At 66.3% G+C, this 26,736-nt stretch overlaps 1 protein-coding gene across 4 annotated transcripts; it reads right to left on the bottom strand.

Annotated features, from left to right (window-relative positions):
* LOC136308733 (solute carrier organic anion transporter family member 4A1-like) lies at nucleotides 1-26,736 on the bottom strand. 4 transcript variants are annotated; one of them, XM_066236378.1, is made up of 13 exons: nucleotides 26,500-26,564; nucleotides 21,349-21,491; nucleotides 15,527-16,393; nucleotides 14,658-14,748; nucleotides 13,079-13,200; nucleotides 12,570-12,681; nucleotides 7,495-7,649; nucleotides 6,047-6,242; nucleotides 4,232-4,409; nucleotides 3,959-4,128; nucleotides 3,675-3,739; nucleotides 3,154-3,302; nucleotides 1-1,328 (listed from the first exon to the last, which is right to left on the bottom strand). In XM_066236378.1, the coding sequence occupies exons 3-13, from the start codon at nucleotides 16,344-16,346 to the stop codon at nucleotides 1,173-1,175; spliced, it is 2,214 nt and encodes a 737-aa protein (XP_066092475.1). In that variant the 5' UTR covers nucleotides 16,347-16,393; nucleotides 21,349-21,491; nucleotides 26,500-26,564; the 3' UTR covers nucleotides 1-1,172. The 4 variants fall into 4 exon arrangements, with proteins under 4 accessions (XP_066092475.1, XP_066092474.1, XP_066092476.1 ...); XM_066236377.1 differs by lacking the exon at nucleotides 21,349-21,491 and having other exon boundaries at nucleotides 26,500-26,734; XM_066236379.1 differs by lacking the exons at nucleotides 1-1,328; nucleotides 21,349-21,491 and having other exon boundaries at nucleotides 3,165-3,302; nucleotides 3,959-3,988; nucleotides 26,500-26,736.

The raw sequence follows: 26,736 nt of genomic DNA, 5'->3' as shown, positions 1-26,736 counted from the left end.
AAATACTAAAATATATTTATACACACACGATTTTGACGGAGGACACCAGGGAACACACGTGCGTGGTAGCCCGACGCCCTCCCACACGCAGGTAAGAAACAGGTTCCAGAAATAAGTGTTTATGCAAAATATGGGTCTGTAACTATATGCTTTGTATATAACAGATACATGATGAGGCGCTCCCGACCCCGCTGCGCTGTGTGGTGAGGACAGAGAACAGGGCAGGACCCCAGCGGTGAACAAGCAGCAGGCTCCCTCCTGGGTATTGCACCGGGAGGCGGCCTCCCACCCTCAGCCCAGACACAGGAAGTGGGGGCGTGCCATGGGCGTGGTCAGAGGCACACCTGGCCGCCAGGGCCACGTGGGGCCGGCGCTTCCCCACTTCCCTCCACGGGGCCCCAGCAGCGTCTCCTTCAGAACAGCAGGTCCCGCGTGCACACCAAAGGTCCAGCCGTCACAACCCGTGAACTGGGGGCAGCCGCCAGCTTCACACGTCAGCCGCGGCTCAGCTCAGTCCGCGGGTGGTCCTGCGTGTTTTATAACACCTGCCAGAGTCCAGACGGCACCGTCGGGGTCCCTGGCTGGGTGGGTCAGTCGGTTAGAGAGTCATTCCGGTAGGCCAAGGTTGCAGGTTCAATCTCCGGTCAGGACAGGGACAGGAATCCACCAATGAATGCATAAATAAGTGGAACAACAAATCAATGTTTCTCTCTCTCTGTCTCTCTCTCTTTCTCCCTCTCTCTCTCTAAAAATCAATAAATAAAAAAATATCTTTTAAATTAAAAATAAAAGACGGCACAGTCTGTTTTAAAAGCTCGGCTGTTCACGTGTCCAGGAGTTCCTGAGGCCTTCATCAACGCTGTCCGCTGACCGGCTGTGTCCACTGGGGAAAGGCCACAGGATGTGAAATGGCCAGAAGAGGGAAGGGGTGGTGCTTCCTCCAGCCCCTCCCCAGACGCAGAGAGGGTCGTTGGGCACCTCCTCCACCACCTGCAGGCTGATCCCGACTGGGTCCCTCCAGGTTCCAACGCATGCAGCCCCCCAGCACCGAATGGGAGATTTCTGAAGGGTCCTCAGCGCTGGGTGAGCGGTGGGCGAGGGCCCGTCCAGTCCAGGGAGACGCTGGCTGGTGTTTGCCGGGCGGGTCCAGGGCCTGAGCGGGTGGGTGGGCCTCAGACGCTGCTCTGTCGCTGGAGGTCTGCGGGGTTGTCTGAGGGGTTGTCCGAGGCGGAGGACTGGCTGGGCAGAGAAGCTTCCAGGCCGTGGGGGGACGCCAGTGGGGGCTTGTACAGGAAGTACGCGGTGGCGAAGAAGAGGAGACCCAGGGCCTGGGGAGAAAGGAGTCGCTGTACCTCCCGCCCCGGGGCCACCCCTGCTCGTCCCCCTGCTCCTCTGAGGAACCCCCTTCCCGCACTCGTCCCCGGCTCCTCTGACGAACCCCCTTCCTGCACTGCCAGCCCCCCGGCATGGACAGCAACACCATCAGTGAAGGAATGAAAATGCCGTTTGCGGAAAAGCAGAGGCACCAGATAAGGGGAGGGGGGAGGCCGCATGGTGTTCCCCCAAAGATACAGCCAAGTCCTGACCCCCGGAACCTGTGGACGGGACCTTGATTTGTCCACAGGGTCTCCTTTAGATGTAATTGAGCAGCCTGAGATGAGGGCGTACAGGATGGGTGGGCCCCCCAGTCCAAAGACTGGTGTCCCTTACAAGAGAGGAGACGAGTTTGATACAAACACACAGAGGGGCCCCCGTGGACATGGGGGCAGAGACGCAGCGATGGGTCTGCAAGCCAGGGGTTGCCGGCAGCTCCTGAGAGCTGGGGGGGCCCTCCCCCAGAGCCCCTCCCTCAGAGCCCCTCTCCCAAAGCCCCTCCCTCAGAGCCCCTCTCCCAAAGCCCCTCCCTCAGAGCCCCTCCCCCAGAGCCCCTCCCCCAGAGCCCCCGGAAGGAACTGACCCTGTGACACTCTGACCATGGATTCTGTTCCCCAGAACTGAGACAGTGGTTTCCCACTGTGGTAAGCAGCCCGGTTTGCGGGCCTTTGTCACGGGGAGGGGACCCCAGGGACCTAGCTCGGAGCTGGTCAGCAGAGTGCCCTGACCTCGCGGGACTGACGGGCAGCCTGGGGAATGAAGGACTGAGCCCGTGCGCCCGCCTCTGTGCACACCTGCGAACCTTGAACTCGTAAACGCGGCTTCAGCGGAGATGCCCACCGTGCTTTGTGGGGAAGTGATTGCGTGCGTGGTGTTTAGGGGTACAGCTGCCTGCCCCCTGGACCACCCCCTTGCTAAAATCGGCACGTGCTTTGCCAGCCAATCTAACCACTGTGCTCAGGCTGGCTGTGCAGAGGTCACAGGGTCAGCACCCGGGCAGACAGGTGTTCCGGTGCCAGCCGGCTGCTCTGGGCAGGGGGACCATACAACACACACGGAAAGAGAAAGGCCAGGGCCAGCTCCCTGGAGGGGGTCTGTCTCTTTAAAACCAGTCTGGTGCTCTCCTCCAGAAATCCCAGCCCCACAAATCCCAGGTCACACGTGGCTACTTTCACACTCATCCGCAGGGAGATATAAACCGGGGTTATAGCTGAGGCCCTTCAGAAAAGACTGGCCCCACGATGCCGTTTTCTCTGCACGGGCCTGTGCCTCCTCCCCCAACAGGGGGACGTTCAAACACCACGGGGGGCGCTCACCCCCCCCCCCCAGGAGCCTGTGCTAAGAGCTACGGCAGGGAGTTTGTGCGGGTGGCGTGAGGCACAGGGCCAGGCTAAGAACTAGGGAGGCGCATTGAAGTCATGCTGCTCATGAACCCGTCACTCGGGCCTGACCGTGCCCAGGGCTGCTGGTTTGATTCCTCCAAAGCCTCAGGGCACACCCCCGGGGAAGGTGGCACACCCCCGGGGGAAGGTGGTTTGTGGCACGGGCCTGGTCTTCCCCGGTCACCACACTGCGGGGAGGGGGTGTCCCAATGACAGCTCTAAACGGGGAAGAATGAGCTTCTGCCAATCCGGCTGCAGGAGGGACGTCCTCAGACGCTGGGTTTAACAGTCGGGAGGTGCCGGTGGAGTGCCCGGACCCCCTCACTCCTAGAAGATTCCGGGGCTCCCTGCCTCCCTCGGCCCCCCCGGGGAGCGGACGGGGACCCCACTGGCTCACCTTGTATACCAGCCCTGCAATGAGCATGTACCGGCTCATGGCCGCGTTCTGGTACAGGAAGCAGGAGCCCTGCTGGCCGCACTGGTCCTGCCAGAGCAGGCACGCCTTGTCAATCACCCAGCCGAAGGCGATGGGCCCCGGGATGCCCCCTGCGGAGAGAGGTCCACTCAGTGCCCCGCCACGGCCAGGCTCTCAGAGAGTGGACCTCGGCTGCCGGTGGACTCAGGGGGTGCAAAGGGGACCTGAATGTTTCTTCTCTGGGGACTGGGTTTCAGGTGGGACATTCCCCAGGACCTCCACGTGTGTCCATGTGTCGTGTCGTCCCCCCCCACCCCTCCCGCAGAGCCTTTGTGTTCGTGAGGACAAGGCGTCCTAAGCAGAAGGTGACCCTGGGTCCCTCTAGTGGACGGTTTGGGAATGGCGCCCTGCCCCAGGGTGGGCGCAGCCCCCTAGCTGGGTGCCCCGTGAGCAGGGAGCCCCCTGCCAGGCTGTACACGTGGCATCCTCACACTGCGCAGTACCTAGAGTTCTAACCACGATCCACTGGATTCCCAGGGCAAAGGACCTCTGTTGGTCGCAGACACACCTGGAAAGGAAAGACCCGGCGTCAAGGCCCAGGGAAATGGGGCCTCGGCCGAGTCACACCCCCAAGCCTGAGGCCGGGCCCCAGGCCGCACGCCGGCGGCCTCCCCAGGTCGGGGTGCGGGGGGCCCCTGGCAGGGACCCCCGCGGGCTCTGCAGAGCTCCACCCGAGCGCGCTGCAAGGGAAGGTTCCGGATTGACGTGAAACCCGGGCCGTGCTTACCGTAGCGTGGCCGTCAGCGCAGGAATGCTGCTGAGGAATGTAAAGATAATTACAACGAATATGAAAACCAGAAGGAGGGGCTTGCTCTGACAAGTTGAAGTGCATTTCCCTGCAGTAGCGTGGCCAAAACCAGAGGAAAAGTTCTGGACACACCTACAGTCTCGGTACACCTGAGGACCGCAACAACAGCGCCGGTTACAGGAGGAACGGACAGGGGCCCTCCCAGGGTCCAGGGCGCGGCCGGACGGGGGCGTGGGCCGCGGCCGCACTCACCTTCTGGCCGCCGGGGCCGGGCACGGCTGCTTCCGGGCACCCTGCGTGGCAGGGGGAGTAGTGCACGAGGCCGTCGGAGCCGCACACGGGGCTGTAGTGCTCGGGGCGGCAGGCGCAGGCGGCGTTGCAGGCGGCCGTCAGCCCCAAGAGGCCCTCCAGGTGGCCCTCGGGCACGAGGCTGCGAGGTAGGAGATGCAGGAGGTGGGGCGGAGGCCAGAGCCAGGAGGAGGGGCGTCCCACGGCCACAGGGACGCGGTCTCGACCCCACGGCCCACGTCTGCGGGTCTACAGCCCACTACGGGGTGCTCTGCCCACAGGTTAGCGCCTCCGACCTCGCCTGTTGATCACGGGGGAGCCTTGGAGACTCTCACACCAGAGCGAGCCCAGCCCCGAATCCATCCAGCCACGGGGCCATGCACGAGCCCAATGGCTTGCTTTTCACACAGGGGTGGATGCACGGTTCAGCGTGAGAAGTCACGAGTGTCAGGCGCGAAGGCCCCAGGACGCGGGCCTCCTCCGCGCATCCCGCACGCCCACACGGCTCCTTGATCCGCGCCCACATCGGGGACCACAGACGCCCTTGCCCTTTGTCACGCACACCGAGCGCCCTGCACGCGTGGCTCCGCCCTCCCTCCCGCTCTGTCCCCCGTCCCGCTCTGCCCCCCGTCCCGCTCTGCCCCCCGTCCCGCTCTCCCCCCCCCCCGTCCCGCTCTGCCCCGCCCCCTCCCACTCTGCCCCCTGTCCCGCTCTGCCCCGCCCCCTCCCACTCTGCCCCCCGTCCCGCTCTGCCCCCCGTCCCGCTCTGCCCCGCCCCCTCCCATTCTGCCCCCCCGTCCCGCTCTGCCCCCCGTCCCGCTCTCCCCCCCCGTCCCGCTCTGCCCCCCGTCCCGCTCTGCCCCGCCCCCTCCCACTCTGCCCCCTGTCCCGCTCTGCCCCGCCCCCTCCCACTCTGCCCCCCGTCCCGCTCTGCCCCGCCCCCTCCCACTCTGCCCCCCCCGTCCCGCTCTGCCCCCCGTCCCGCTCTGCCCCGCCCCCTCCCACTCTGCCCCCCGTCCCGCTCTGCCCCGCCCCCTCCCACTCTGCCCCCCCGTCCCGCTCTGCCCCCCGTCCCGCTCTCCCCCCCCCGTCCCGCTCTGCCCCCCGTCCCGCTCTGCCCCGCCCCCTCCCACTCTGCCCCCTGTCCCGCTCTGGCCCCCCCCCCGCTCTCCCCGCCTCCCGCTCTGCCCCGCCCCCTCCCACTCTGCCCCCCCGTCCCGCTCTGCCCCCCCCCCGCTTTCCCCCTGCCCGCTCTGCGCCCCCCTGTCCTGCTCTGCCCCCCTCCCGCTCTGCGCCCCCCCCCCCGTCCCGCTCTGCCCCCCCCCCCCCCCGTCCTGCCCCACCCCACGCTGCACCTCGGAGGTGACCCAGGCTCCAGCGTCCCCGCCCTTTGGTGGTGCTGAGCCCTCCGTGCGGGGAAGGTGGTTCCGCCAGTCCACTCTCCACCGTCTCGTGGGTCCTCCCGCCACGGCGCTGGGCAGAGCCTGCCCTCTCCGCAGGGGGGTCCTGGGGCAGGTCCCCTGTGTCTGTCTGAGATTTTCCCAAATCGCCGCCCGACAGCTGTGTTCCCTCATGTTCCCAAGACACAGCGACGCCCAAGCCTCAGCCGTTTCCCGCGTCCACACGCAGAGACAGGCCGGGCCGCGGCCCCATCGTACAGGCCAGAAAGCTGAGGCTCAGAGCCAGGCGGGGACCCGGGGACCGCCGGTGACGATCGTCCCCTGGGGTGTTCGTGGCGACCTCGCTCCCACGAAGCCCGACAGGCGGGCGGGGCCTCACCTGCCGTTGTAGTGGGCCGTCACGCCCGCCACGGGCACATTGGGGCAGTGGGTGAAGAAGACCAGGGTGGCCAGCAGGCTGGTCAGGGAGCAGACCAGGCAGAACTTGATGATGCTCGAGCCACGCAGCTTCAGCTTGTTCACAAAGAAGCCGCCCAGGAAGGTTCCACCGCCGCCCGCTGGCACCACCAGGTACCCTGTGGGGGAGGGCGGGGCTCCGTCAGGGGCTCGGGGGACCCCTCTGCAGCTGGTTGTCCCCGCTGCACAGATGGGGAAACCGAGGCACAGAGCCAGCCCCGTCTGGGTGGCGGCACCGGGCTCACAGTGTGCCAGAGCTCACTGCCCGGAGCTCTCCGCTGCTGCCCTGCCCCTGGGGGAGGAGCAGAGGCCCACGGCACCCTGCCCGTTCCAGCTGTGGGGGGACATCTGAAGCCGGAAGCCTTGGCTATTTAATATGAACTTGAGATCAGTTGGCATGGGCTCCCCAGGTGGGTCTGGGGGCCCCGAGGGCATGGCAACCGGACAGCCCGGGGACCCAGTGGGCCCACCACCCAAATCCAGCTGAGCAAACCCAGCTCTGGGTGTGGGCGCGGGGACCCCACAGGACATGGACGTTCTAAGAGGGGGACATCGGCTCAAGGAGAGGGGGCCGCTGGAGGAAGGGAGGAGGTTGTGGGTGGAGGTTTGGTCGGGAAGAGTGTCTGGGGCATTAGTCAGAGACGGGGGGGTGTCTCCCTGACGGCCCCCCTGGCGTGCTGGGAATGGAGCCCTGAGGGGTGCACACGGCCAGATGGCCTGGGTGCTGCTCCGATGCGCCCCGCAGGGCTCACACGGCATTGACCTCCTGCCCTGGGACGACCTCCCCTGCCCCGCGCGGTCTCAGTGAGTCCAGCTGCCCTCACAGCACAGAACTTCCCCGTGAGGGTTCGGAAGAGGGTTCCCCCTTTCCCGGGAAGGCCGGCCTGTTCTGGCCACAGAATGCTGCAGCCGGGCAGGTCCAGGGGCTCCAGCCACATGGTCCTCTGAGACGCTGGGACCTGGGACGCCTGGCTCCGGGCGGGGGACAGGGGACGATGCAGGATTAGCTCCTAGCTGGCCAGGGAGAGGTGCAGGCAGGCTGGACTCCACACCGCCCCCCCCCAGCTGGACTAAGCTTCCACCAGGAGGGCAGCGTGGCTCCACGGGGCCCTCAGAGAGACCAGTCAGCACACCATGCATGCTGGTCAGTGCGCCCAAAACCCCTCAAGAAGAACGGATTTCCGTGAGCGACACCGCCTCGTCCAAAAGCCCCAGACACTCGCTCTGGGACCCCACCCCCACCCCCAGCGTGGGCTGGGCCACACGGGGAGCAGCGCTGTCTGGGCCTTCTAGAAGGTACTCTCAAAGGCCCCTTGATTGAGAACTACCGAAAAAGCTGAGGAACCCCCAAGATGCAGAGGCTTCTCTCACCAAACAAGGTGGCGGCGTCCGAGGCGCTCAGGCTGAACTGGGACTCGAGGAACTTGGGGCCGAACGTGGACATGCCAGCAATGAGCGTGGCCTCGGTGGCCCCGGCCAGGCAGAGCAGGAGGAACGTGGGGTTCCTCAGGAGGAGCCAGACGGAGCTGGGCAGGCGGAGAGGAGAGACAGAGGGTCAGAGCGGGCCAGAGCCAGGCTGTGCGGAAGCCACAGTTCCCGAGGCCGGGGCCCTTCCCCCGAGTGCATCGCCCAGTTCCATAAGGAACACAGTGGGTTGCCAACGAGCTGGGAGGCACTCCACGTTCATTCCAGAGAAACCGAGAGGGAGTGTGAGGCCGGGTGTGGCTGGCAGTGGATCGGCCCCAGGACTCTGACCCTGCGGCTTGTTGTAAAAGCCGCTGTCACCTCATTAGGCTTCGGTGTGAGGTGCGGGCAGGAGTGACCCCTGTCCCTGCTGAATCACCTCTGGGGGCAGCTGTCACCAAGCCCTGGACTGGATGGGCCCCCAGAAGTGGGGAACCAGGCACTGAGGGGTGGGGCCCCTTCTCAACCAGCAGCCCTTGGGAAGGGGGACAGGAAGCCCTGCTGATCTGGACCAGTGGGCCCCTTCCAGGATCTGCCCGGGTGGGTGTGACTGTTCCCCAGTTCTGCTTGGTGTGCGCTCAGAGGGCCGATGCCAGGGGCCCGAGGAAGGACGTTGGCGTTGGTTCCACTGGACCTGACCTGCTGACTCCCTGGTGGACTCGCATGGACCCCTTTTTAAGGACTGAGCAGACTCAGGGCCCCACACAGCCTGGGGAGGGGGCACTTGGCCTCAGACCCAGCAGTGGGGTCGAGGGAGGGGCCACAGCCAACTCTGCAGAATGGGTCTCAGGAGTGTCGGACGTGGCTGTGAGCCGGGGGTGCCGAGGTCACACCCTGAAACTTCCTGGTGGAGGCGTCCCCATGTCACAGTGTTGGGGCTCAGTGCCAGGCCAGGCTCGGTGCGACCCTGCTTCCGCGAGGGGCTGGGGCTGGCTGTGCACATGCCCCAGCACCCTGGTCACACGTGTAAGACGCTCAGGGACTGCGGTGCCGTGAGGGGCACTGAGCAGAGCCCTCCGGGATGGGACACACGGAAGTTACCACCCTGAGGGGCTTGACCCCTGCGGGCAGCCAGCGGCCCCAGGGCAGGTGGCTTCACTGCACCCTGGGTTTCTCACTCTCCTGGCCCCTTAGCCCAGCACAGCAGTGCTGGTCGATGGGACTGTGCCCCTGTCCCCAGAAGTGAGGGACCTGGGTTGGGGGTGGGACAGGCTCACGGTTGCATATGCACAACAAAGTGGATCCCGTGATACATGAGTGACTAAGGTGTGACAGGCTGAATGGTTCTGAAACAGCTCATGTTCTCAGCGTCCCCGCCCTGGGCTCTCCCGGGCTGCCGGTGAGGGCGTGGCTGTCCTTGTGGGTCACCCGCCCTGAGACACCCCCCACCACGGTCACCCCGACACCAGCGGCGGACTGCCCAGCGCTTGTCAAAGCCACGTGGAACACTGTGACTCTCAAATGGTCATCATGCTGAGGACGCAGGCCAGCCCGGCTCGGGGTTCTGAGATGCAGGCCTGGGCGGGGTCGCCGTGATTATTAGCCTGGGCACCCCGATCTCCACAGCCGGCAGCCGGGAGGGGGGACCGACTAGTGAAGGACACCCCCCCTCGTCCTGTCAGACAGGAGTGACCCGCCTAGCTTCTCTGCAGAGCAGCCCACACCAGACCTCCTCGTCCCCGTGGGTGGGAGCTCGGTTCCTGCAGAACGGGCTTTCTGACCGAGTGTGGGAAAGGCTGTGGACAAAACGCCGTCAGAGTGGGGTGGAGGCGTCCCCATGTCACAGTGTTGGGGCTCAGTGCCAGGCCAGGCTCGGTGCGAGTCCCCAGGGCTCGGGCGGGCTCCAGGCAGCGGGACCCCACCCCCAGACCTCCTCCACCAGGAAAGGTCCGGGTCCTGGGGGGGGTGTGTGTGTTGGGAGGGACCCCCGGGTGCGGCCGGTCCTCCCCCTTCTCCCGCCTTGTTCAGACCCGCCCACCCTGCGGGCCGCGGCTGGGCAGGAGAAACTTCCTCATTTCCCCCCTTCGTCCTGCAGGTCGCTCAGTTGCAATGCTCGTGCTGAATTGGGTCAGAGAACGTCACGACCAAAACGGAAGGTGCCCGGTCTACGATGTTTATCTGCTGCCTACCAGCGACCGGTTTGGGGAACCGGACCCGGACATGAGCTTCCGGCATTCAGCCCGCAGTCCCCGGCCCGCGCCCCACATGCTGGGGACCGCCAGGACGTGGACGGGTCAGTGCCCAGTGCTGGGCGAAGGGGAACTGGCAGCCCCCGTCCCAGCGCGGAGCGGATGTTAGGAGACGTCGCCCCTGCCCCCCCGCCAGCGTGGGTCCTGGGCCGGCTCCTCTGCATGGGGGACACACACACACACACCCTCCTGAGTGGGCGGCCCTTTCGGGGGTCTGACAGGAAGTGGGAAGGGGAGAACAAAGCACTCAATGGGGTGGAGACGGCTGGTCCTCCCGTCCTGCTTCCCTGGAGGCGCCCTGGGCCCTGCGGCTCCCCCCCCCCCCAGTTAAAGACGGGACCAGGTCCATTCCCGCCGCTAACGGCCCCCCCAGCCTCCTCTGGCCAGTTAGGGGATGACAAAGCAAGACCACGCTTCCTCCCCGACAGAGAGTGAGGGAGACTGTGGACAGGAGGCTGGCACCGCCAGGAGGAGGGGCAGGGGCCAGGAGGAGGGGCAGGCGCCAGGTGGCGAGGGCAGGGGCCAGGAGGAGGGGCAGGGGCCAGGAGGAGGGACAGGGGCCAGGAGGAGGGACAGGGGCCAGGAGGAGGGGCAGGCGCCAGGAGGAGGGGCAGGGGCCAGGAGGAGGGACAGGGGCCAGGAGGAGGGGCAGGCGCCAGGAGGAGGGGCAGGTGCCAGGCGGCGAGGGCAGGGGCCAGGAGGAGGGGCAGGGGCCAGGAGGAGGGACAGGGGCCAGGAGGAGGGGCAGGCGCCAGGAGGAGGGGCAGGGGCCAGGAGGAGGGACAGGCGCCAGGAGGAGGGGCAGGCGCCAGGAGGAGGGCCAGGGGCCAGGAGGAGGGGCAGGGGCCAGGAGGAGGGACAGGGGTCAGGAGGAGGGGCAGGCGCCAGGAGGAGGGGCAGGTGCCAGGCGGCGAGAGCAGGGGCCAGGAGGAGGGGCAGGCGCCAGGAGGAGGGGCAGGCGCCAGGAGGAGGGGCAGGCGCCAGGCGGCGAGGGCAGGGGCCAGGAGGAGGGGCAGGGGCCAGGAGGAGGGGCAGGCGCCAGGAGGAGGGGCAGGCGCCAGGAGGAGGGACAGGGGCCAGGAGGAGGGGCAGGGGCCAGGAGGAGGGACAGGGGCCAGGAGGAGGGGCAGGCGCCAGGAGGAGGGGCAGGCGCCAGGCGGCGAGGGCAGGGGCCAGGAGGAGGGGCAGGCGCCAGGAGGAGGGGCAGGCGCCAGGAGGAGGGGCAGGGGCCAGGCGGCGAGGGCAGGGGCCAGGAGGAGGGGCAGGCGCCAGGAGGAGGGGCAGGCGCCAGGAGGAGGGGCAGGGGCCAGGCGGCGAGAGCAGGGGCCAGGAGGAGGGGCAGGCGCCAGGAGGAGGGGCAGGCGCCAGGAGGAGGGGCAGGTGCCAGGCGGCGAGGGCAGGGGCCAGGAGGAGGGGCAGGGGCCAGGAGGAGGGGCAGGCGCCAGGAGGAGGGACAGGGGCCAGGAGGAGGGGCAGGGGCCAGGAGGAGGGACAGGGGCTAGGAGGAGGGGCAGGCGCCAGGAGGAGGGGCAGGCGCCAGGCGGCGAGGGCAGGGGCCAGGAGGAGGGGCAGGCGCCAGGAGGAGGGGCAGGCGCCAGGAGGAGGGGCAGGTGCCAGGAGGAGGGGCCGGTGTTAGGCGGCGAGAGCAGGGGCCAGGAGGAGGGGCAGGCGCCAGGAGGAGGGGCAGGCGCCAGGAGGAGGGGCAGGGGCCAGGCGGCGAGAGCAGGGGCCAGGAGGAGGGGCAGGCGCCAGGAGGAGGGGCAGGCGCCAGGAGGAGGGGCAGGTGCCAGGCGGCGAGGGCAGGGGCCAGGCGGCGAGAGCAGGGGCCAGGAGGAGGGGCAGGGGCCAGGAGGAGGGGCAGGCGCCAGGAGGAGGGACAGGGGCCAGGAGGAGGGGCAGGGGCCAGGAGGAGGGACAGGGGCTAGGAGGAGGGGCAGGCGCCAGGAGGAGGGGCAGGCGCCAGGCGGCGAGGGCAGGGGCCAGGAGGAGGGGCAGGCGCCAGGAGGAGGGACAGGCGCCAGGAGGAGGGGCAGGTGCCAGGAGGAGGGGCCGGTGCCAGGCGGCGAGAGCAGGGGCCAGGAGGAGGGGCAGGCGCCAGGAGGAGGGGCAGGTGCCAGGAGGAGGGGCCGGTGCCAGGAGGAGGGGCCGGTGCCAGGAGGAGGGGCAGGCGCCAGGAGGAGGGGCAGGTGCCAGGAGGAGGGGCCGGTGCCAGGAGGAGGGGCCGGTGCCAGGCGGCGAGGGCAGGGGCCAGGAGGAGGGGCAGGCGCCAGGAGGAGGGGCAGGGGCCAGGCGGCGAGAGCAGGGGCCAGGAGGAGGGGCAGGCGCCAGGAGGAGGGGCAGGCGCCAGGAGGAGGGGCAGGGGCCAGGCGGCGAGAGCAGGCGCCAGGAGGAGGGGCAGGTGCCAGGAGGAGGGGCAGGCGCCAGGCGGCGAGGGCAGGGGCCCCCGGAGAGCCCGCGGCAGGAAGGGCGGCACCGGCCAGAGCTCGTGGCCACGCGCAGGAGACGCCTAATGAAATGGTTGAAGGACGCTGCAGAGGGAGGGGCTGGGGCCAGTCAGGGGGTGACCCTTGAGGAATGGTCTGAGAGGGTCCGGTGTGCCTCCCTGGGGACCAGGACCCATGAAGGTGGCTTGGGGGCCGTGTGCTCACCATGTGGATGTGGCCCCGGAGGGTCGCTCGGACACTCCTAGTTTCAGGCCAAGACTCAGGGTGTGGGATCCCCCCCCCAGGGTCTCCAGGACACACGGGCACAGGACAGGGACCCCCACCCCCGCCTCTGCCCCTAGCTCCTTACAGAGGCAGGTCTCCGATGGTTTTCCCGAAGTTGGGGCTGCTGGCCACCTTCTGGCTGCTGTCCTTCAACTGGCGCGTCTCAGAGGCTCTCATGACCACGTAGCGCTGGGAGCCTGGAAGGACAGAGAGGTCAGCGAGGGGGCGGGGCCCAAGGCTGGCCTGGAGGCCCCGCCCCTGCGGGTCTGGGGACATCTGTGGGACAGAGGGCGCGAGCATGCACTAGGGGGACAGTGCCAGCAGCACAGCCTGGGACCAGAGGGGAGAGAAAGGGTGTTCCTCACCCCTCACGGAAACAAACCCGGGGGGAGGGGAGGGGTCCACAGCTGGCCGGCCCCGCCCTGTGGGATGGCAGCCCCCCTCCCCCAGACATGAGTATCTGGACTCTCCTGTGCTCCTCAGCAGCCCTCAGAGCCAGGAGGGGCTTGCACCCGCATGTGTGCGCCTGTGTGCGTGCGCCTGTGCATGTGTGCGCCCGTGTGTGTGTGCGCGCCTGTGTGTGGGGGCACCCACCTGGCAGCTGCCGCGGGTAGCCGAGGATAGGGACCGCGATGAGGAGGGCGGCGGCCCCGGCGCCCAGGAAGCCCACCCACCAGGCACCGACCCACAGCGGGCTCTCGGTGGTCAGCGTGGTCCTGCGGGAAGAAGCAGAGGGCTCAGCGTCCAGGGCACGTGAGCCGGGCGCCCCTCGGCTGGCCGGTCCACGCAGGCCAGGGGGAGGGTGTAGAGGGTGAGTGAGGGACACGGCCCCACCTACCTCCGGCACCGCACAGAACGTGCACATGTGACGCCTCAGGTTAGTCAACCCGAGGCCACAGGTGGTGTTTGTACCAGGGCAGAGCACTAGACACTCTCGACCAGAGAGGCCCACCATCTGCAGAGAGAACCCAGGGGTAACCAGCCTTGCCCACTATGCGTCTCAGGAGCGAGCTAAGGAAACCACCCAGGCGTGGGTGACAGACCACCTTGGAGGTTGGGGCCACCTCCAGAGCCCCACTTGGTCAGGAGGACACACCTCCTTCCTCTCCCCGTTGTCTCTGTCTCTCCATCTCTCTCTCTGTCTCTGTCTCTCCATCTCTCTCTCTCTCTAATTTACAAACACTAGTATCACAAACAAAACACACAAGGAAATAAAGGCAGCGTATTAGGGACACACACGAGAAGCACAGGGTCGGTCCCTGCCCCGGTTCCTGGCACAGAGCTCCTAATGCTTTGCCACCTCCTGGGCGCCAGCAGCGTCTTTTGAACCCCCTCTTGGCGGATCCCTTTTCAGAGCTTTGGGGCAGGGGGAGAGGGGACAGGGGCAGGTCACCAGAAAGACCAACCATGAGGTCAGCGCGTTGGAACTTCCAGACCCAAGCCCAGCCTCGGGGGAGTCTGTTGACCCCGATGGCCAGTGAGTTGGCCGACCACACCTACGAAGGGCGGTGGACGTCCAGGGTCTTGGAGGGTGGCACCCGAGGACAGCACGGAGCTCCATCCCTTCCCACACCGCACCCCATGCCCTCTGCCGTCTGCCTGTTCCCCAGCGGTGTCCTCTGGCAGGTAATGGGCCTTCCTGAGGTCTCTGCGCCACTCGAGCAAATTAGTGAGTTGAGGAAGGGGCTGTGGGAACCCTTGTGCTGTGCTCAAGTTGGATGGAGCTTGTGGGTAGGCAGCCGGGTGTTCTTGCTTGGGGTGGCCTCGTGGGATGGAGCCCTTCACCTGCCAGGGTCAGGACACGGCTGACTCTGGGACACCCAGCCAGTGTCTGGGGAATGGCTTGGTGTGGGAAAACCCCGCAGAAGAGAATCTCACGCCGGCAGCAGGAAAACCTACTCTCGGTTCCTTACAAAGGGCATCAGAGAAACTGCGGCCTGCTCTGGCGTGGTTCTGGGGAGCCATCTGGCCACACTGTCCTCCCCAATTCCCCTACACCTCCCCCCCACCCCGGCCTGTTTTCAAAGTCACGCACAGACCAGCAGGTCGGCCACAGCGAGGCTAGGGGCTTGCACCATGTGCCACCTCACTCCCTGCCCCGTGGGCACCGAGTCCTCCTGCTTGGACAGCGTGGCGATTTCTGTGCCGGCAAGAGAGAGCCCAGGTCACTCACCGTTGGCCGATTTCCGTGTAAATGTTCAGCAGGGTGCCTCCAATCAGGTAGCCAGCCGCGGGTCCCAGGATGGCCGCAGTGTAAAAGATAGCTGCAAGGGAGGCGGAGCGGTTGGGCGGTGGACACACCCGGTCTCCGCGGGGCTCACCAGCGGGTGGCGCTCAGAAGCCACACGGGCCCACCTGGGAGAAGCCCCGCCCCACACCTGCTCTTCAGCCTCTGTCTGTCTGTCTGTCTGTCCCCCAGCCCAGGACTGGACCCTTTTATTTATTTATTTTTGTATTTTCCCGAAGTCAGAAGCGGGGAGGCAGTCAGATTCCCACATGTGCCCGATCGGGATCCACCCGGCACGCCCACCAGGGGGCAATGCTCTGCCCATCTGGGGCGTCGCTCTGTTGCAACCAGAGCCATTCTAGTGCCTGAGGCAGAGGCCACAGAGCCATCCTCAGCGCCCGGGCCATCTTTGGGAGGGGAAGAGAGAGACAGAGAGGAAGGAGAGGGGGAGGGGTGGAGAAGCAGATGGGCGCTTCTCCTGTGTGCCCTGGCCGAGAATCGAACCCGGGACATCTGCACGCCAGGCTGACACTCTACCACTGAGCCAACCGGCCAGGGCCCAGGCCTGGACCCTTTTAAATCAGGGTTTTCATTTCTGCAGTGTCCACTGCATCTGAAACCGGCCAGGGTCAACTTTTTAAGGGGATTTAAAAAACTTTCTCTCAAAGCCAACGAGCCCCGGATGCCACCAGTGAGGACTCTTTCTCCCTCACCTAGCAGCACCCGGGGCCGCCGGTGACAACGTGTGGCCAGCGGGGAAGTGCACCAAAGGGGCCATCGTCACGCTGCCCCGCCCCCTCCCCGGCCTCACTCACCGATGTAGACGGGCGAGTAGCTGGACTTGACGTTCTCGTCCAGGTAGGTGACCCCCAGCGTGTAGAGCGGCGTGGCGCCCACACCGTGCAGGAACTGGCCCAGCATGAAGACCAGCTGGTAGCCGGACAGGCCGGAGGCGCCGCCCCCGCACGCCGCCGCCTCTGCCGCCGCCTGCGCGCTGCGGTTGGCCCGGCACAGCCCCCGGCCCTCGTCCCCCGCCGCCTGGTAGGGGCCGGCGGCGAAGTGCGGCAGCGCGAACACCAGGGAGCCGGCCCCCATGACCAGCACGCCCCAGCCCAGCCAGCGGGGCTTGTGCCCGCGGCCCCCGAAGTAGCCGACGAAGGTGAGGCAGAGGCAGGCGGCCAGGTCGTAGGCGCTGGCGATGAGGCCGCTCTCGTAGCTGCGCAGGTCGTAGCGCCGCTCGATGGAGGTGATGACCGTGTTGACGAAGCCGTTCACCGTCATGCCCTGCAGGAAGGAGGCCGCGCACAGGAAGAGCAGGACGCCCCGCGGCGTGTTGAAGGCCTGCAGGCACGCGGGGGCGAAGGCCCGCCAGCCGCACTCGGAACTCGGCGGCCCGGCCGGGGCGTAGTGCGCCGTGCGGGCCGCCCGGGCGCCGCGCTTCGGGGTCCTCGGCTGGCACAGCGGCTGGCTGCAGGCGTCCAGGGGGCTGTGGGCGGCCGGACACAGGGGGCCCAGGGAGGCCCGCCTGCTGGGGGGCGTGTGGCCACCCCCGTCCCCCGCGGCCACGGGCAGGCCGGGGAAGACCAGCTGCGGCATGGACGCGAAGGCCTTGTCCCCCATCACGTGCTGCGGCATGTCCGCCCAGGAGGGGTCAGCGGCGGTGTCCCCGCGGCCAGTTCGTCCTGCGGGAAACATTCCTGGTGAGCAGACGTCCCTCCACCCACGGGCGAGCGTGCCCCCGGGCGATCGCGTCCACGGCTCCGTCTGCCCTGCTGGTGCCTGGTCTGGTGGACTGACCCTTCCTGACCGGCTCCCTCCCCGAAGGCAGGGTCCCACCTGGACCCACACGGTCAGGGCAGCCTGTCTCCGGCCACAGCTGGGCTGGGGACCGGGGGTGGGAATGGGTCCCAATACACCAAGTTGGTGGGTTTGATCCCCGGTCAGGGCCCAAAGAAGAGTCAACCAATGAATGCACGGATCAATGGAACCACAAATCAATGTTTCTCTCTCTCAAAAATGAATAAATACAACAAACTTTTAAACACTTAAGAAAATTTAAAAACAGTCATCTAAGCCTCTCCCTAGGCCCCTGGCTAGCCTTCCGCAGGGCTGGGCACGGGGTGAGTGCCAATGGGCGTGGAACACGGTCAGCTCCGAAGAATCCCACTGCACCTCACGGTGACGTCACACATTCCCAAGCTATGCGTGGTTATCACCTGTGCACACCTGGCTACAGCCCAGCTCACAGGGAAGGGACGTGGGCCAGAGCGGTCAGCAGTGTGCCCGGGGCCACACAGCCGGCCAATGGCAAACAGCTCCCCCACACTGCTGGCTACAGAGCCCGTGTGCATGAATTCTCGCTGTCGTCTTATTGAAAGAACTGTGACCACCTGAGTGGCATTTACACAAAGGTCCAGCTGTTTACTTTGGAAACCGGTGCCCACAGGCCCTCAGTGGCTATAGCTGGGGGCTGTGAGCTGTGTGGGCAGTGGGCAGACAGCAAACGTTTTTACCAGTCATTCCCCGGGGCTACTCCCGGGCCTGTGTTTTATTTATTTATTTATAGTGCCGCTGTCCCTGCACACGCTGAGACGCCAGGCTGAGGGAGGAGGCCTGGGTGGGGGCGGGAGGGGGGGGGTCAGAGCTTCCCAGAGGAGCTGCAGGCAGCTGCCCGGGCTGGCGGAGGCTCAGGCCACACCGGTGCGCCCACGGAGGCGAGCACTCGGGCTGCGGGGGACAGTGTGGACAGTGACCAGCTCGAGCCTTTGGACCAGGAAGGTCCTGCCGCCCACCCGCCCTGCAACTCAGACGGCTGCTCAAACAGAAATACGGAGAAACATGGAAAAGGTGTGATGGCACCTGAAACTCCAAAGGCTCAGAAGTCACCTGGTGTCTTTTTCTTTTTAGTTAAAATATATATATATATATTTTCTTATTGATTTTAGAGAGAAAGAGAGAGGAAAGAAAGGAAGGAAGAGAAGGGAGAGAGAGAGAGAGAGAGAGAGAAGCACCAACTCCTTGTTGCACTGAGTTGTGTGCTCACTGGTTGCTTCTCGTATGTGCCCTGACTGGGGATTGAACCTGTGACCTTGGCATGCAGGGTCGACACTCTATCCACTGAGCCACCCAGCCAGGGCATCTGTTTTCTTTTTTTTTTCTTTTTCTTTTTTTGTGAAGCTGGAAACGGGGAGAGACAGTCAGACAGACTCCCGCATGCGTCCGACCGGGATCCACCTGGCACACCCACCAGGGGCGACGCTCTGCCCACCAGGGGGCGACGCTCTGCCCCTCTGGGGCGTCGCTCTGCCGCGACCAGAGCCACTCCAGTGCCTGGGGCAGAGGCCAAGGAGCCATCCCCAGCGCCCGGGCCATCTTTGCTCCAATGGAGCCTTGGCTGCGGGAGGGGAAGAGAGAGACAGAGAGGAAGGAGTGGGGGGGTGGAGAAACAAATGGGCGCTTCTCCTATGTGCCCTGGCCGGGAATCGAACCCGGGTCCCCCGCACGCCAGGCCGACGCTCTACCGCTGAGCCAACCGGCCAGGGCCGGGGCATCTGTTTTCTTGATGCATGCACATACAAGCCACAAGGTGGCCCTGGGCCACATTCCCGGGTGGATTGGACCCCCAAGAGGAGGATCCCAGCCAGGCTAAGGGGCCAGCACTGCCCACGGAAGCCGCCCAGTGACCTGTGAAAACTAGAGGTCATTGTTGCACCCCTCCCCAGAAATGATTTGGGGGCAGTTATTTCTAGTAAGTGACCTGCAAACCGAGGACCAAGATCTGGTGCTGGCAAACACCTGCCCCCAGGTACGCTTGCCACACATGCCCGCGGGCTCTGGGCTTGGCTTGCTCAGGCAGCGGGAGGATCAGGGCTTCAGCCAGATCAAGGAGACTGGGCTGCCAGCTTTTGCCATGAGGGATGGCCATGGTGAAACAGAGAACTTCCCGTTTCCAGCAGTGGGCGGTCCCTACAGCCCCAAGCCCGAGGTCGGGTTTTACCTGAACTGAGAGGCGTGGATCTCTGCCAGGCAATGGTCAAGCCAGACTCTTACAGACCACACGCATATAATGATTTGAAAAATCATTTGTAGGCCCTGGCCAGTTGGCTCAGTGGTAGAGTGTTTGCCCAGTGTATGGATGTCCCAGGTTCCTGCTTCTCCACTCCTTTCACTCCCCCTTATCCCTCTCTCTCTCTCTCTCTCTGTCTCTCTCTCTCTTCCCCTCCTGCAGCTATGGCCCGACTGGAGCAAGTTGGCCCCAGGCACTGAAGATGGCTCCATGGCCTCTGCCTCAGGCACTAAGAAGAGCTTGGTTGCTGAGCAACGGAGCAACACTCCAGATAAGTAGAGCATTGCCCCCTATGGGCTTTCTAGATGTATCCCAGTCCGGGTGCATGCAGGAGTCTGTCTCTGCCTCCTCACTTCTCACTGAATTAGAGATTTTTTTTTTGTATTTTTCTGAAGCTGGAAACGGGGAGAGACAGTCAGACAGACTCCTGCATGCGCCCGACCGGGATCCACCCGGCACGCCCACCAGGGGGCAACGCTCTGCCCACTAGGGGGCGATGCTCTGCCCCTCCGGGGCGTTGCTCTGCCGCGACCAGAGCCACTCTAGTGCCTGGGGCAGAGGCCAAGGAGCCATCCCCAGCGCCCGGGCCATCTTTGCTCCAATGGAGCCTCGGCTGCGGGAGGGGAAGAGAGAGACAGAGAGGAAGGAGATGGGGAGGGTGGAGAAGCAGATGGGCGCTTTTCCTGTGTGCCCTGGCCGGGAATCGAACCCAGGACTTCTGCACGCCAGGCCGACGCTCTACCACTGAGCCAACCGGCCAGGGCCTACTTCTCACTGAATTAAAAAAATAAAATAAAAAATAGAAAAAAAGAAAAGCGCATTGTAGATGTTAGCCAGGCAGCACAGGATGAGAACTCGATGCTCTGCCTGCCTCCCTCAGCCCTGGAGGCCTCCTCCCTGGCCCTCAGGACCCGGTTCCCACTACGCCAAGACCCACAGCCGCTGGGAGGTGGAGGGCGTCCCCCTCCCCATCCTATCAGCCCCCCGCCCCACCCGCAGCCCCGCCCCTAGCTCTGCTCCAGGGGTCCTGCTCCTGGCTGACTGCGGGGTTCTTTCTCTGGAGGGCTCTGGGCCTCATCGGCGCATCTGGGCTGGGAGGAAGGAGTTGTGCCTCCCAGTGACCCAGGCGCCGAGGGGCAAGGGAGGCTGCAACCCCCGACACGGACCCCGGACGTCTGGAATCCGTCAGCCGGACCCTGAGACAGGCCAGGGCTGTGACACCTGGAATCTCATGGCCGGCCGCAGGGTGGGTCCCACCTTCCTGGGAACCCCAGGGGAAGTTTCCCGGTCTGTAGATAGCCCCGTGGCTGGCTGAGCTCCCTCCTGTGATGGAGGTGGGTCCTTGGCTCCCACCTAACAGCCGGTCCCCACGCCCTGGACTCCACGGCTGACCCAGGATGAGGGACAAGGTCTCCCCCAGCTGTTCCAGCTACGTGAACCCAGACCTGGTGTCTGCCTGGTGCTCCCAGCCCCCCTGCGGCCACGGGGCCCAGGCACTGCCCAACTCCTGGCAGTCCTCTCCCTGCTGCTCTGCGACCTTCATCCTCCTGGGAGGACTTCCAAGGTCGGAAGTCCTGTGGAATCCTTAACCGGCTTCCTGGCTTCCTGGCCTGGAGCAGCAGGGACACTGTCCCCCCTTGAGAGAGGGAGAGAGCAGCCCCTTTCTGCTGCTCCACAGGGAGCTCACGGGGTGGGGGAGACAGGATGGGGGGAGCCGGGGGGTTGTCCCCAGTCAGGTGGGAAGCAGGAGTCTCCCAGGCCAGGTCAGTGAGTGTGTGTGTGTGTGTGTGTGTGTGTGTGTTCTCAGGCACCAATGCCATCTCAGGGTGCTGCTGGCCCTGACCCAACAGCTGCCCCTGAGGCATGGGTGCCGCCCGCTGTGGAGAAATCCTACCACAACCCCCCCCCCCCACCGCACTGTGAAAAGTCAGAGCCCAGAGAGCCCTGTCTGAGAATCGCAACCCCAGCTTCCATCGGGGGCTGGAAAGGTTTGGACTCCCTCGCCTGGCTCCTCCCATTCTTGCGTCTGCTTCCCCGTGGGGGGCTCTAGGCAAAGTGGAGTGGGCAGGGAGGACTTTGGGGGCATCACCCAGAGTGACATTTTAAGCCTCCGTGGTGCAGGGTTCCGGCCCAGCTGAGGCCCCCAGGGAGGCCTTTGCTTACAAGCACTCCCGGGGCTCCGTCCTGAGCCCTGCTGGGAACTTGGCACCGGGGAATCACAGGTTTCATTTCTTCTTTCTCTTTGCCAACATGCCGGCCAGGAAACCCCCCTGCACCCCTCCCTCCCAGGGCTGCAACTGAAGACTAAGGCCGCCAGCCACGCCCACAGCCCTGTGACGCGTCCCCCATGGCACTTGGGTCACTCCCTGGCACTCGTGGTCCTTGCTGCACGAAACGGACCCGTGGCTGCTGCTTTCTCTGCCACACCTGTCCCGGTGCCTCTTCCCGGGGTGGGGGTGGGGAGGGCTTTCGCTTCTTGAGGATGAGGCTCACACCTATTTATAGCACAGACGTCCAGGTGGCAAGATCTGGGGCGGCGACGCTGTTGCCTGGTAACCCTGATTTGCATACCTGGTGGCCACAGGAGCTGCTTTGCCTAAGAGCCAACAATGAAGGCTTGTCCGGGACGAGCGGGAATGGCCTGTCCCTCAGGGAGTGTCCTGTGGTCTCAGCACGGACGTTCCTGTTTCCACCCTTGTCTCCGGCGTGCAAGTCTGCAGCGTGAGGAGCTTGGGGTGAGCTGGGGGCGGGGGGGGGGGTGCTGAGGGTGCTTACTCCTCTTTCCAGCTAACTCATAACGTCTGATCAAAATAATAGTAATAGTAACAAGCCACCTGCTGCCACCCCAGGGCAGCGCAGAGGCAGCGAGGGGCCACAGAGGGGCCGCCCCAGAGCCAGGCAGGTGTTCTGCCTCGGGCCCCAGAGCCAGGCAGGCGCTGCGCCTCGGGCCCCAGAGCCAGGCAGGCGCTGCGCCTCGGGCCCCAGAGCCAGGCAGGCGCTGCGCCTCGGGCCCCAGAGCCAGGCAGGCGCTGCGCCTCGGGCCCCAGAGCCAGGCAGGCGCTGCGCCTCGGGCCCCAGAGCCAGGCAGGCGCTCCGCCTCGGGCCGGCCCCTCTGACCCTCAGGTTCCCTCCTGGAACAGGGGTGTGACCACGTGGGGAGGAGTCCCCGAGGGGAAGGTCCCAGCCTCTCTACTCTCAGTGGGTCCGAGCGCCACTGGAGGCTCATGAGAAATGCAGAGCTGCAGAAGGGTCTTCATGGGGTTTTGGGGTGGGGTGGGGGGCGCAGGCTCTGTCCACAGTGGTGAGCCTGCCCAGGCACAGGCTGGGCTTGGCCATTTCCAGGGGGGCCTCTTAAACCCACGGGTCCAAATATCAGGGCCCTGGAACCTGCCAAGAGTGAGATGTTCACAAGAATGCAATGGCTCAAGCGAGCCCAGGGTGAGGCTGGGGTGTCCACCCCAAGCCCTCTGTGGCTCAGGCCTAGGGGTGATACCTCAGATAACTGCAAGGTTTGTTGGATAAAACAGCCACTGGGAAGAGGCGGTCCCCACAGGCGAGGGGTGCTCATGCGGAGAACACCTATCGGGAGCCATCCGGCCTGGGGGACTCCCTGGACACCCCTCAGCGGAGCCGGCCGAGCCACAGTCGGCAAGCCCCACCCTGAGCTTGGCCCTCGGGAGGCCTCACCTGGCCTCGCTGTGAGTGACTTTTGCAGATGGCGTGTGGTTTGTGGACATGTCCACCTGTCCCCAGAAGTGTGGTCAGAGAGGCTAACTCTGTGTAGTGTTGGCAGAAACAGGGCTGCGTTGTGGCCACGGAGGGCGAGCGAGGGGTGTCTGAGGACAGCAGGCTGAGGGCCAAGACACGGCCAGCCCAGGAGGGTGACACAGGCAGGCTGAGGGCAGAGACACGGCCAGCCCAGGAGGATGTCACAGGCAGGCTGAGGGCCGAGACACGGCCAGCCCAGGAGGATGTCACAGGCAGGCTGAGGGCCGAGACACGGCCAGCCCAGGAGGATGTCACAGGCAGGCTGAGGGCCGAGACACGGCCAGCCCAGGAGGATGTCACAGGCGGGCTGAGGGCCGAGACACGGCCAGCCCAGGAGGATGTCACAGGCGGGCTGAGGGCCGAGACACGGCCAGCCCAGGAGGGTGTCACAGGCGGGCTGAGGGCCGAGACACGGCCAGTCCAGGAGGGTGTCACAGGCGGGCTGAGGGCCGAGACACGGCCAGCCCAGGAGGGTGTCACAGGCGGGCTGAGGGCCGAGACACGGCCAGCCCAGGAGGGTGACACAGGCGGGCTGAGGGCAGAGACACGGCCAGCCCAGGAGGATGTCACAGGCAGGCTGAGGGCCGAGACACGGCCAGCCCAGGAGGGTGTCACAGGCGGGCTGAGGGCCGAGACACGGCCAGCCCAGGAGGATGTCACAGGCAGGCTGAGGGCCGAGACACGGCCAGCCCAGGAGGATGTCACAGGCAGGCTGAGGGCAGAGACACGGCCAGCCCAGGAGGGTGTCACAGGCGGGCTGAGGGCCGAGACACGGCCAGCCCAGGAGGGGAGACACAGGCAGGCTGAGGGCCGAGACATGGCCAGCCCAGGAGGGTGTCACAGGCAGGCTGAGGGCAGAGACACGGCCAGCCCAGGAGGGTGTCACAGGCGGGCTGAGGGCCGAGACACGGCCAGCCCAGGAGGGTGTCACAGGCGGGCTGAGGGCCGAGACACGGCCAGCCCAGGAGGGTGTCACAGGCGGGCTGAGGGCCGAGACACGGCCAGCCCAGGAGGGTGTCACAGGCAGGCTGAGGGCCGAGACACGGCCAGCCCAGGAGGGGAGACACAGGCAGGCTGAGGGCAGAGACACGGCCAGCCCAGGAGGGGAGACACAGGCAGGCTGAGGGCAGAGACACGGCCAGCCCAGGAGGGAGACACAGGCGGGCTGAGGGCCGAGACACGGCCAGCCCAGGAGGGTGTCACAGGCAGGCTGAGGGCCGAGACATGGCCAGCCCAGGAGGGGAGACACAGGCAGGTGGGGTCCAGTGTTCGAACAGCCGGGCCGGTGTCTTCCACCTCTGCCAGTGGGGCCCGGTCAGCTGAGGCCGAGCTGGTGCCCATGCTCAGTGGAATCCCAGAGGGCCTGTCCAATTACCTGCCCACTGCAGCCCCCTCCCCACGCCAACCGCACCAGGCCCGGCGAGCTGCTGAATGTCCCAGAACAGGAGCGGCCTGGAGGATTATTGTTTGTCTCCTTCTAAAAGCAGACGACAGGCTCTCACCCCGCCGAGCACTGGGGACCACGTGATTCGCGGTCCGAGTCCACATCTCAGCTGGACGACACAGTGGACAATGACCAGGCACGTCCTCCTCGGGTCCCGCACTGCACTGGCTGCCCCAGCTCAACTTCCCTCCTGTCCACTGGCACCTGGCGCTGGCCTGGCTCCCTGCCCATCACCCACATCACCCACCAGGAGGCGTCAGGGACCCAAACTGGCCGCGGTGGTGGCCACTTCCCCCAGAACATGAAGTCCACGAAGCCCTCGCGGGTGGCCACGCTGACCTGGGGCGTGGATTCCCCGACCCTCAGGAGACCCCTGGATGGGAAGGCACGGCAGAGAAGAGGCTAAGCCCACACGTTAACTGCGGCTGTTTGGAAATCAGGTATAGACCAAGACCCCACGCTGTGCCAGGTTCTGTCAGGGTGAGGGTCCACCAAGGCTGGGGGCAGCCAGGTGCTCTGACACGAGTCCGTCGGAATCAGGGGCTCTAACAGGGACAAGTCAACCCCAAAACCCCTACTCACACAGCCACCATCCTGCCCGGCCCCAGGCGTCTGTCCACCTCGCCGTGGCAAGGGGAGGGACTTGGTTGGGACCTGCCTGGCACCTGCTGCAGGACGCACACCCAGGGAACCACCGATTAGGTCACAGCCGCCGAGCCAGCCGCCTAGCAGGGAAGCAGCCCCATGGAGAGTTTCCAGGTAGGGCTTTCAGCCCTGCCCAGCAGGAAACAGGACACATCGACAGGCAGGGACAGTCAGGAGCGTGGGTTCAACCGCAACGCCCCTCCTGCCTCCCTCCAGCAACGCAGGGAAAACCCTGGGTGTGCTGACCCACTCCTGAGGGGCAGTCTCCCTGTCTCCCGTGGCCAGAGACCCTGGTCCTGTTAGCGTGGGGGGGGGCACCATTTGGAACAGGGCTCTGCATCAGGCTGGGCCCCCCTGACCCCAGGAACAAGAGCTATAAAATGCCTGGGGTCACACACATCTGGGTTCAAACCGCTCCACCCCAGACTAGCCATGTGACTACAGGTGGGTCACTTAACCACTCAGGGCCTCGGTTTACTCATCAGGAGAGTGGGTGCGACAGTGAGCGCAGTCGCGAGGAGGAGGGAGTGGACGCTCAGGGCGGCTAGCGCCGGCCGGCACATTCCAAGGGCTCAGGAAAGGGCTCACGAACCCAGCCAGCTAAGACCGGGAGCGTTCTGTTCCCCGAGGTCCGCTGGCCCCACCCTGCACAGAGAATGATTAGACCCGTCACCGGCCACCGGCGGGGCCTCCACGGCTCGCTGGGTACCGCCCGGCCCCTCCCCAGAGCCGGTTTCTGATCAGTCGGAGGAAATCCAGGCTCTTCAGCCGCCCGGGAGGAGTTGGGGGCTGGAGCTGGTTAAACCCCGTGGAAAATTACTGCGGTTCCTACAGGTTCCGTTGCCATACCGGACGGAGGGCCGCACGAGGGAGCCGAGGCGCTCGGGGTGGAGGGGCCTGGCGGTCTGGGGTCCACTCGCGCCCCTCTCCTCGACCCCCTGCGGCGCTGACCCCACCGCCCCAGCGGATTTTCCCCAGCACGGTTCCGCCAGGTCGAGGCGCCCTCCGCGAGACCAGGTCCCGGCGGCAGCTTGGGTTTCCGGGCCCGGGGCTCAGGGTGTCCACGCGGTGTCTCGTCTCCACCCTCCGCCGCCCTCCTCTTGCTCTCGGGGGGCGTCTGGGTCCCCCAGCCCAGCGGCGCCGGGCGGGACGCGGGGCCCGGCGGGGCGGGGCGGAGACCAGCCCCCTGCACCTGCCCCTCGCCCAGCCGCCGAGACGCCTCCGCCCGCGCTCCCATCCACGAGGGCGGCTGGCGCGAACAGAGCCCGACCGCCCCCGAGAAACTTCTGAGCCTGACGGTTTCCTCCTGACTCAGCGGCGGCGGCATCCGCGCAGGTGGGGGGCCCGCCGCAACCCGTCCGCTGCTGGAGCCGCGTGTGTCCCCGGCGGGAGCCGCGTGTGTCCCCGGCGGACGCGCGGGGCCTGCTCCCGGGCGCGCGCCCCGCCACCTGCCCTGCCCCCAGCCCTGGCCGCTGCCCCCGCGCCGTCTGCGCCCCGACCACCCACCGCGCGTCCCCTGGCGCGCCGCCCGCCTTCCCGCCAGAAGAGCTGGAGGAGAGGAGGGGTGCCTTTCGCTTCCGATTCCCCGAGGCAGCCGGGCTGAAAGGGCTGGTCCACGTTCGGACGGAGGATCAACTCGGTCCCGTCCTCCCGCCCGTGGAGAGTCTCGGGGCGCACTGCGGGGCCCAGGCCTCCGCCACGGCCGCGCGCGCGCCGCCTCGACCCCGCTGGCCCCCGCCCAGCCGCTCGGGCACCTGCGCGCTCCTGACGTCAGCAGGTCCGGACCCCGAGCCCCTGGCAGCGCCCCCGCGGCAGCGCCCCGACCCCGCGCGGACCGCGCTCCCGGCGCGCCCCGCAGCACTCACCTTCCCGCGTCCCCGCCGCCGCGCTGCGCACCACGCTCTGGAGGCCGCTCGCCGCCCACTCCGGCTTCATTCATCCGCTCCCGGGCCCGCCCCCGCCGAGGAGGCGGCCGCCGGGCTCCCCGGCTCTGGCCAATGGCTGCGCCGTGCGGGTTGGGCCGGCCCACCGCGCCCCCGGGACCGCCCCCTGAAGTGACAGCTGCGGAGCTCGCGCCCGCGGGCCGGGGGAGGGCGGGGAGG

This window comes from Saccopteryx bilineata, chromosome 6 (assembly GCF_036850765.1).
Source record: "Saccopteryx bilineata isolate mSacBil1 chromosome 6, mSacBil1_pri_phased_curated, whole genome shotgun sequence".
NCBI classification, from domain to species: Eukaryota; Metazoa; Chordata; class Mammalia; order Chiroptera; family Emballonuridae; genus Saccopteryx; species Saccopteryx bilineata.
Note: the sequence above shows the minus strand (reverse complement) of the source record. Positions and strands in the feature narration are given on the sequence as shown.